The 10,719-nt window shown below is 46.9% G+C and overlaps 1 protein-coding gene across 1 annotated transcript in view; it reads left to right on the plus strand.

Moving 5' to 3' along the window:
• LOC100959837 (keratin, type I cuticular Ha8) overlaps positions 1-2,984 on the plus strand; it is an 11,835-nt gene extending 8,851 nt beyond the window's left edge. The window contains exons 4-8 of the mRNA XM_012802892.1: positions 649-823; positions 1,178-1,339; positions 1,416-1,541; positions 2,022-2,242; positions 2,840-2,984. Coding sequence (XP_012658346.1) covers positions 649-823; positions 1,178-1,339; positions 1,416-1,541; positions 2,022-2,242; positions 2,840-2,984 — 829 coding nt within the window. The remainder of the gene's footprint in view (positions 1-648; positions 824-1,177; positions 1,340-1,415; positions 1,542-2,021; positions 2,243-2,839) is intronic.
• The last annotated feature ends 7,735 nt before the right edge of the window (positions 2,985-10,719 follow it).

The following is a 10,719-nucleotide window of genomic DNA, read 5'->3' on the forward strand; positions in this document are numbered from 1 at the left end:
TGAATGAGTGGATTGCTGTCCTTTTCCTTCCTTGCTAAATTCCCCAAATCAAAATTTTTACTGTTACCAAAACTAGTAGAAGGTGGAGGAGAAAAATCATCATTAAATCCAGTGGGCGTGTTAGTCTTTCTTTGCTTATTTCCCTGAAATGGTAGACAGAGCACTGAGTTCCATCAGCCAGGAGAAAATAAGGTGATCTCAAGGATGAACCGTGGTTCTAAATTTCATGCAGAAGTCAGGGAAGCATCAGCGATTGAGTCGCTGTCCAGATGTACCTGTGGAGCCCTAAGGGACCAGGTTCTTCCCCAAGATAAAAATGAAAAATGGAAAAACAGCTGAAAACAAGGAACACAGGAGCAGGAAACCAACGACTGACAGCTCGTGCAGTGGTGTGAGCGCTGTGCTGGGTCCTAAGACACATGATTGTAGGGAGTTGGTCAATCTTTTCCAACGTCAGTTGCCTCAAAATACTATGGTGAGAAGCAGCAAGGTGCTGCTGTGATCGCCTCACCAGGCCATGTGCTCTTTCAGAAGCTGGGTTGTGTCCTAGGGGCTAAGTAGAGTGAATAAGTGAGGATCCAAGGTGATGAGGGAGGTGGGGGCCAGGGCAGCCGGCAGGGGCTCCCGTGGGCATCCTGGCTAACCGCATACCTCCCATGATCGAAGGCACGAGAGTGAGCTCGCCCTGCGCCAGCTGGTGGAGGCGGATATGTGCGGGACCCAGAAGCTCCTGGATGATGCCACCCTGGCCAAGTCCGACCTGGAGGCCCAACAGGAGTCTCTGAAGGAGGAGCAGCTTGCCCTCAAGAGCAACCATGAGCAGGTGTGGTCGAGGGTGTGGCCAAGGGCACCTAGACCCATGTGAGGTGGGTGGGCAGATAGGGCGTCTCCCTACTCCACCCTGACCTGTGGCTCTCAGATGGGAGCCTAAGCCCAGCTGGCTTCAGGACAGGGGCTTGGTGTGGTTCTGAGGGCCCAGATGTCCTCTGTGGCATGTGGGGGCCTTGCCTCACACATGAAGGTCTCCCCATAGGCCTTCCCCACAGGGCCCTGGGCAGGATTTTCCCATTTGCTAGCATGCGGGGCTCCCTCCTGCCGCTTGTCAGGGGCAGGGCCAGCTCTGTCTGCTCTGTCAGAGGCATTGCCTTGTCAAGTCACCATCCCTTCTGTCCCTCAGGAAGTGAAGATTCTGAGGAGTCAGCTGGGCGACAAGCTCCGGATTGAGCTGGACACTGAGCCCACTGTGGACCTGAGCCGGGTGCTGGAGGAGATGAGATGTCAGTACGAGACCATGGTGGAGACCAACCGGCAGGACGTGGAGCAGTGGTTCCAGGCCCAGGTGAGGGCGGGCTGCCTAGCAGGGGGGACCTGGCTTCCATCTGGCCAGGGAGGTGACCTGTATACTTGTGCTGCAGTCCGAGGGCATCAACCTGCAGGCCATGTCCTGCTCCGAGGAGCTGCAGTGCTGCCAGTCGGAGATCCTGGAGCTGAGATGCTCAGTGAATGCCCTGGAGGTGGAGCGCCAGGCCCAGCACACCCTGGTACGTGGCCCCTTCACCCTCACCACACTGCACTCACCACATGCTCTGGCCTGGTAGTACTTCATTTTGGAGGTCTCACTACCCTGTTCCTCCCACCTGCAGACCCCTTTGATTGTTAATACCTTTTTTGTATTATTGTTAAGCTCAGTTCAAACTCAGGAACACATCTTAAAAAATCAAAACTATTTTAGAATGGGCATTAGTTCAAAAAGTTTCACTGAGTTCCCACTTTTGTTAAGTGATGGATACATAGAGATGGATAGTATGTAGCCAGTTAGCCTTGGAGGCTGTGCTAGTCTGGGCACAAATCTTGTTCATAGCCAGCTTGATCTACAGAGGGCTCTGGGACGTGAGTTCCTGTAATTCACCCTGTGCAGGGCGAGCCTTCATATTGCAGCAGTTCTGGCCATGTCATCATCATTGGTGACATGCAGGCCCATCTCACCCCTGGGTCTCTCCTCCACTCTCTTCCCCCTGCAGAAGGACTGCCTGCAGAACTCCCTATGTGAAGCCGAGGCCCGCTATGGCACAGAGCTGGCCCAGATGCAGAGCCTCATCAGCAACGTGGAAGAGCAGCTGTCCGAGATCCGGGCCGACCTGGAGCGGCAGAACCAGGAGTACCAGGTGCTGCTGGACGTCAAGGCCCGGCTGGAGGACGAGATCAACACGTACCGGAAACTTCTGGAGAGCGAGGACTGCAAGTACGTGTGATCTGGGCAATTCCTGGCTAAATCATTTACCCAATGCTCACGTGGTCAGGGCAACACATGGGCTGTCCCTGACCAGAACAGGCTGTGTTTACTCCTTTACAGTGAGTCGCTGCCCTGTCCTACCCTGTGTTTCTTTTTTTTTCTTTGTAACTTTATTCAAATTAATATGCGGGTACTACCCTGTGCTTCTGCGTGGTGACAGAGTGTGAAGGGAATGACTATCCAAGAGGACATTTGCCTGGTGGCCTGGGGCTTCTTGGCGTAGCCACAGACTGATGAGAACAGAGACATGTGTGGTTGTTCCTGAAACAGGAACTGTGACTATACATCCCCCCGGCTTTTGGACTTGCTTTTTTCTTTCTTAAATTCTTCCCAGTAATTTCCCACTTCATCTGAAAACTCTAATTCTGGAAGGCATTTTAGAGACCAGGGTTAGGCAAAGGCACTCAGTAGGCACCAGTGGCTGTGGGTGTCAGCTGGGTCCCTGTCCTGTTGTTTTGGAGGGGAAACCCCTTCCTCAAGCCCTCTGTATCACTGAGGCTCCTTTCTTCCCACCCTAACTCTGGTCGCCCTGCCACCTCTCTGCAGGCTCCCCTGCAATCCGTGCTCCACCCCGCCCTCCTGTGTGCCTGCGCCTGCGCCTGCGCCCTGTGCTACTCGTCCAAGCTGTGCCCCCCGCATTGCCTGTGGGCCTGGATCAGCCTGCGGAGCCTGCCCTGGGAGCCGATTCTGAATACCGGTGGACCAGCAGGGGCTGTTTAAGGCGAGATGGTGCTCAAAGAGAAATGCTTGATACACGTTTAGAAAACCTGATTTCTGACTATCGCTGACTTCCTGAATGCAGGGGCCTGTCCTAAGGCTATGAGAGGCCAGGAACAGTGGAATCTTGATGGGAATCCATCCTTTCCAGCTCCTGGTCTTCCCACATGAGCTCCCTACTCTCAGTGGCTGGATTCCAACCACCCGTGGAGGCACACCATGTCGACATTGGAGAGATTTAAGGACGGGAGTTAGGTTGAAGACGCATTTTGGGGCGGGACAGGGCATGACTTAAGGCTGCATTTGCATTTCCTGGACACCAATTTCAATCGTTTGTGACATGGGAAGTCAGGAACAAACTTCTCTGTCTGGAATTCCCCACATTTCGCTGGATGGTTTCTAATATCTCCAGGCCCAGATTATGGCCCCAGGGAGGGGGAAATAGAACCAGAAGCATCTACCTAACCCATGATCTTCTGCTTCCCTCCTCCTTTCCTCCTGCCTCCCTGCCTTAGAACTTGGTTAAGTGAAAACTTCCCTGTATTAAATTCTGAATTCTCTCTACTCGGGATTCCTATCTTTGACAAAGGACCAGGCTTGCCTTCTCGAAGATAACCCAGCCTCTTAAACATGGCTGACATAGCTTTTTGCTAAGTGAAGGGAACTTTCCCATTTAGAAATCTCTCTTTTTCTCTCTATAAACTCTGACTCTCCAGACTTACCTGGCTGCGACCCTTCTTCCTTATCTAATTTTATAGTAAAATTTGACCAATGGCTTCATTGTTTCTAGTAATTTCTGGCAAAGTATTGGAACTTATCCATTCAAGGAGTGGAGAGCTATGAGGCATGCAAAAAATGTCCCTACCATGTTTCCAAAAAAAATTAAAAAAAAATTTCAGATTGATAGAAGGGTATAAATAATTAGGTCACATTATTTGCATTTGTTAGGGAGAGTCCAAGTTGTTTTCAAAATTTTGATGCTTGCATACCCTCTGTGCTTCCACCTCTCTCTTCCCACTCTCTGCCTCCTTCCCACGATCCAGCCACCCTGGGCTTTCTGTTCCTTGCATGGGCCAGGACCCCAGCCCTTCTCTTCTTCCCTCCTTGTTGCTATTCAGGTCAGTCAAAATGTCCTATCCCCCAAGAGCTCCAGCAGGACCATTAGCTGAAATTGGTTCTATATACTTTATTTCCAAATTAAAATGCTTACTCAAGATTAGCAATTATTTGTTGCTGCATTCCCAGAGCCTAGCCCACTGCTTGGTTTAGATTAAATGCTTAATAAATGTCTGTTGAAAGAACAACTGCTTCTAGTCTTGACCTTATCTCCAACTTACGAGACTTTAGAATTATCACATGTCTAAGCCTCAGTATTTCTTTCTGTTGTAACATGGGGATATTGTTATCTTTCCTGCTTGCATCCCAGATCTGACATGGATGCTAAGTCAGATAACAGAAATGAAAAAGACTCTGAAAAGCAGAAAGCACCCAACCCCCCCTCATCTGGAGCCAGTATTGTACAATGGTTAGTTAGGAGAGCAGGTGCTGAGCGACTCTGCCAGGTTCAAGGGTCACCCATGACCTCAGGCTTCTTCCTCTAAGTAGGTAAATTCATTTCTTTTAGCAACTAAATTCAGTCAGAAACAAAATGGTGTACTTGATGACTTTCTTCCAAGAGGAAATTATATTCGAGTATTTGTGCTAGTTCAACAGAAGAGAACTTTGCTTTGAGGGGCTGAGCCTTCTTAGCAACTCCCTTACATTGAATTAGTACAAGGAGAGGGGACATAATTTCATGGTGGTTTTGTTTCCTTTTTCCCCTTTGGGTTCACCAGGGCTAAAGTGATGGGAGAACACATCTCGGTTCTGCAGGGCACTCAGGAATTCCCAGGGCCATTCGATTCCTGCAGATCTTCATTTTGGAGACTTTCAGGGAATGCAGATCATGCCCATTTGGGGTCCTGACTCCTAAATGCGGTTAGCAGCTCATTGGAAAAATAGCTCATATTAGTCTTACTGCTTGTCATATTTTGTAGCTTCCTTGGAGAAAAAGCAACAAGGACACTGGAGAAATGACATCAACCACTGACATCAGGCCTGGTTCAAACCAGCCTCATCTTCTTAGGGAAGACACTGGTTGCATTTGCAGGCTTCAGCTTCCAATGCTGAATGTGGGTCTGGTAGGAGGGGATCCTTCTGCAAGAACCTCTCATGATCCCTGTCTGTTGGGAGTTGATGGACAGGGCTGTGCTGGGGACAGGAATGGGGATCTTTCAGGAAACTGGCTTGCTTTTTTCTATGATCTGAGCTGGAAAGCTCCATCTATAGAATCAACTTCTTAAGAAGAGAAGCAAATGAACGTGGGCTCTGTCACATTGATGTCCACCTTGGGGACTCTGCTTTTCAGGAGGGACTTGGTCTCCTGCTTCAGTCCAGCTCAGGGTCCTGACCCCGTACCTGGTAGATTTCCTTCCTTACCACGAACAGCAGCCTCTATATCACATTGAGGCTGCTTCTGCTTTCCTTCTCTTTGGTTGTTAAAAATAAACATTGACATTAATGGCACAGTTTGAAAGTGAAGTTTTATACAGTCCTTGTTTCCTTCCGCCAAGAGTGCTGTCTCTCTTCCCTTTGAGGACAGAATACAACTCTACAGCATTCCTGTTGGCCAGACATCATAACTGTTTCTGAAAGATGAGGCAGCGAAGCTCACAGAGGTTAAAGAACTTGACCAAAGACATGCATTAAGCAAGTGTTTGAGCCAGGACTTGGACCTAGAATGTTTTGGCGCAAATCGACACTCATTGTATCATGTCCCCTGAGTATTTCCCCTCTACTCCTCATCCATGGCTCATTGTGAGCCTTGGATGTCCTTGTCTCTCATACTCAGGGTCACTGAGACAGTGTGATTTGGAATTTAACACAAACCATATAGAAGGACAGTTATAAAAGTCAGTTTCCCAAAGTGACTGCTCTTCCCCACAGCTCACTGCTGTCTAATTCTTGTGAAATGTCTGGTCCGCGTTGAACATTTCATAGGCCGACAATGGTATCTAGGAAGGGGTCAAGAGTGACCCTGGAGGGGAGTACATGCCTTATCAGAGTTCTTTCCAGTGCTGTAAAATCAAACCACCTGGGTCTGCCAGTCCCAGATGCTACCTGATTGCATGGTAAGGTGAAGCAGTTGGGAGTTATGAGATGACCAGATAGCTGCCTTAAATAATTTGGTTCTTTCATCCAAGACTTGGGTTAAATCAGACCTAAATGAGATGTGCTTTTGAATGCTCCCTAGGATTTTTCATAAAAATATATTCTTGAATGAAAACAGATCTCCCTGTAATTGCGACCTGATTTAGGAACACAGGGTTTAGAAGTCAAGGGTCATTAGCACAACCTGCCATGGATTGGCTTCACACGCACGCAGAGATTCATTCCCTTAGCACACATTGGATGAGCACCACTGTGCACCAGATGCTGGGGGGACAGTACTGAGCACGATTTGGTCCATAGCTGAGCTCATTTGGTCACCTCTTTCATGTTTTTATCGATCAAATGCTTCCTTCACGTCAGGCACTTTTGGGAATTATGGACATGAACAAGTCAAAAGCAATAAGGCAAAATCCCTGCTCCTGAGTGGCTTCCAAATATACTGACAACTGTAGGAAGATGGCTGCATTCAAGATGCACTAAGTGGTGAAGAAGCACTGACTGAATGTGCAGGGAAGTTGGGGGAAGCTTCCACTTGAAGGCAGCTCTTTTTTTTGAGAGAATCTCACTCTGTTGCTCTGGGTAATGTGCTGTGGTCACAGCTCACAGCAACCTCAAACTTTTAGGCTCAAGAGATCCTCTTGCCTCGGCCTTCCAAGTAGCTAGGACGACAGGTGCCCATCACAACACATAGCTATTTTTTAGATACAGGGTCTCACTCTTGCTCAGGCTGATCTCGAACTCCTGAGCTCAAGCAATCCACTTGCCTTGGCCTCCCAGAGTGCTAGGATTACAGCTGTGAGTCATTGCACCCGACCTGAAGGCAACTCTTGAACCGAGAAATACAAATGACTTGACCTTCAGAATAGTTCAGAGTCAGGGTATTTAATACTGTTAGATTTATAATGAGCAAATTTAAACAGCATGCTCAACATGCTCGACATTTCCCTGTCTTACTACACAAAATCTGTGAAGTAGGTCAAAGGAATAGTTCTTACGATGACTTATTTAGAATTTCATATTTCCCCCAATTCCGAACTCATTCACTTGCAAGTTCCCACAAGTGTGCTTTTCTCCTTTGTATTTACTGCACCTTTGCCCTGCAACCACTGCCAGCTGGCTCAGTGAGAGTTTTATTCGCTTAACACCTCCATGAAGTGGTTTCCGGAGGAGCCCGGAGGAATGGACTGATAACATCGAGGGGAAATCCACAGGTCAGTGGAGCACAGAATAGCAGCTGTGGCTCCTGATCTGACGCCCCAATGACCTCATATACCAGAATCATCACTCAAAGATGAGGGTGTGGAAGGCAAAGGGACTTCTGAATCCTGGGGCCAGAATGACATCTTTGACCAACCTGCTGAGCACAAAACTCATGGACTCCTGAGAGAAGAAATGGAGCCCATGGAAGTCCCGACTCTCACAAAATACCAGACTTTTGTTTTGTTGTTGTGCTTAAAAAGGCCTCTCAGAAAACTAGCTTATAAAAGCCATACAAATAGAGCAAGCATATTGTAAAAACTTGAAATGGAACAAAAGACTATATCACACAAATGGTCTTCCTACACAAGCTAGTTTTGATACGTATACAAGTGAGGTGGGGGGGTATTTTGATGTGTTAATGCAAGATTTTTACTATATCTCCTGGCCCCCCAGCTCCCTTCTAGTAGCTATAAAAGTGGGGACAGGATGATTCAGGGAAGGGGTGGCACAGCAAGAGGCAGGGAAGGTGATTTTGAATCTCAAAAGCTTAAGCCCCTGAATGCCCCAAACCACAGACTTGTATGACACGAATAAGATCAAGTGTACCCACCCTCCATCAGATGAAGGCACATGGCATCAGGGGATGAAGAGGAGGGGGAGTGCAGAGAATGGGACACCAGCAGGTCCCTTGAGAAGAGGTTCTCTGCGTCCTACTGTCTCTCCCAGGCTGAGATGAGGAGTCCAGAGCAAGAGGAAAAGAGAAGCCCTCAATAGGTTTGGGGAAGTATGAACTGAGGGTATCCGTCTCCGTTCCCCAGGTAGAGCCTAGAGAAGCGCAAAGATCCCAGAGGAGAAATGGTTCCTGGGTCATCTGGGCAGAAGGGCTTGAGAAACCATCACAGAGAATTCTGAACCCCACAGTGGTACAGACTCTGAGAAACAGCCCTGGGCATTGCAGAGTAGCACGACCAGGACAACAGGAGTCCTGAGAGCTGAGCAGGTCTGTGGAGGAGAGTGAGCATGACCCAGCAACACCTGGGTGTTCTGACAAGCAAGAACTATGGGGGAGGACCCACGAAGGCCTCAGCGGCTGTGGTGTGGATGGATGAATGCCAAGGACAGATCCCTACCCACCTTTCTCCCCCAACTCTCTCTGGACCTTGGGGAAGCCCTTTGAAAAGGGAGGCCTCAAGATGACCTGATTAAATTTCTGTTACTTGGTGCAATGGGGGATTGAGATAAAAGCACAATTTAGTTCAAGTATCAGAAAATAAAGTTATGTATTTTTTATACCTGAAATTATGACTGGAGATTTATTTGTTCCTTTTTAAAATATAAAAAGTAATGTACTGGGTCTTGCTCTGGACTTGGCTCACTCCTGCCCCCCTTCCACTTAACCTTGAATCATAAGGGTGCCATATCTTAACACATATAGACCCATCTAATTATTTGCAATGGCCACAAGCTTCTCACTATATGCACATACTGCAATTAATTTAACCAGTCTTCTACTGGTAGGCACTTCATCCCAGTCTGCTACGACTTCCAAGCTAGTGCAATGAATACACCTGTGTCTGTGTAAGTGTGCCCATAGGATATAGTCCTGAAAGTCGAATTACTGATTGGTAGGGTATGTGCATTTGTAGTTTTAATAGGTGTTGCTGAGCTGCTTTGGAAAGAGGTCACACAAGAGGGAGGTTTACTCTCTCTCTCCACAGCACATGACAGTGCCTATTTTTGTATATTTTTCCAACATTACGACATTATTTTACTATAAGAACAATTAACATAAGACTTAGCCTCTTAATAAATTTTTAGGTGAACAGAACATCACAGGTACGAGGCTGTGTGGCAGATCCCTAGAACTCATTCATTCTGCTTGACTGAAACTTTATGCTCATTGATTAGAAACTTCCCATTTCCACCTGCCCCTAGTCCCTGGAACCACCCTGGCATTCTTTGATTCTATGAGTTTGACTGTTTTAGATGCTGCATGGAAGCAGAAATCATGCAGTACTTGTCTTTCTGCGACTGGATTATTCACTGAGCACGATGTCTCCAAGTTTCCTCCATGTTGCCTTTTGCAGAATTTCCTTCTTGTTAAAGGCTGAATGACATTCCAGAGTCTGTCTACGCCAGTTCCTTTTACCATTCATCTGTCAGTGGACATGTAGTTTGTTTCCACATCCTGCCTATTATGGTCAGTGCTGCTGTGAACACAAAAATGCTAACACCACTTTGAGAGCCTGATTTTAATTCTTTTGGATAAATATCCACAGGTATGGTTACTGGGTCATATGGTCATTCTATTTTTAATTAAAATTTAAAAAAATTTCAGATTAATATGAGGGTACAAGCATGTAGGTTACAAAGTTTGTGTTTGTTAGGTAAGGTCCCTGTTGTAGTTGTGTCCTGCCCCCAGGAGGTGCACCTTATACCCTTACATTGTGTCCATTGGGTGGAAGGACCCATCCCTCTCCTACATTTAACTTTTTGAGGAACTTCTATATTTTTTTCATAGCTCTGTGCCATTTTTCATTCCCACCAACAGTGAGTAAGGTTCCAATTTTTCTTCTCTCTCTCTTTTTTTGATTCCCCTTTCCTCATCAGAGAAAGTTTTTAATTTACCTTTCATGTAGATCACAAAGAAAACCCTCTTGGGTTCCCTGTCCTCATGTCAATCTTTTTTTCTCTTCAGTTTACAGCTAAGGAAAAGCTGTTTCTTTCTTTTTTTTTTTTTAATTATTATTTTTTTTATTACTGGGGAGGGTTCCAATTTTTCTATATCCACATCAACATTTGTTGTTATTTATTTATTTTTTATGATAGCCATCCCAATAGTTGCAAAGTGATATCTCCTGGTGGCTTTCATTTGCATTTTCCTATGACTAGTGACTTGTGAGTTTATTCTTTTTTTTTTTTTTTTGAGACGGAGCCTCAAGCTATCCCCCTGAGTAGAGTGCCATGGCATCATGCTCACAGCAACCTCCAACTCCTGGGCTCAAGCGAGTCTCCTGCCTCAGCCTCCCAAGTAGCTGGGACTACAGGCGCCCGCCACAACGCCCAGCCATTTTTTGGTTGCAGCCATCATTGTTGTTTGGAGGGCCCGGGCTGGGGATTCAAACCCACCACCTTAGGTGTATGTGGCTGGCGCCTTAGCCGCTTGAGCCACAGGCGCCAAGCCGTGAGTTTATTCTTTTCATTATACTTGTTGGCCATTTGTATGTCTTCTTTGGAGATATGTCTATACAAGTCCTTAGCTCATTTTTTAAATTGGATTGTTAATTTTTTCTTTTAAC

Source organism: Otolemur garnettii, unplaced genomic scaffold (assembly GCF_000181295.1).
Source record: "Otolemur garnettii isolate 467f Iridium unplaced genomic scaffold, OtoGar3 scaffold00018, whole genome shotgun sequence".
In the NCBI taxonomy this organism is placed as follows: Eukaryota; Metazoa; Chordata; class Mammalia; order Primates; family Galagidae; genus Otolemur; species Otolemur garnettii.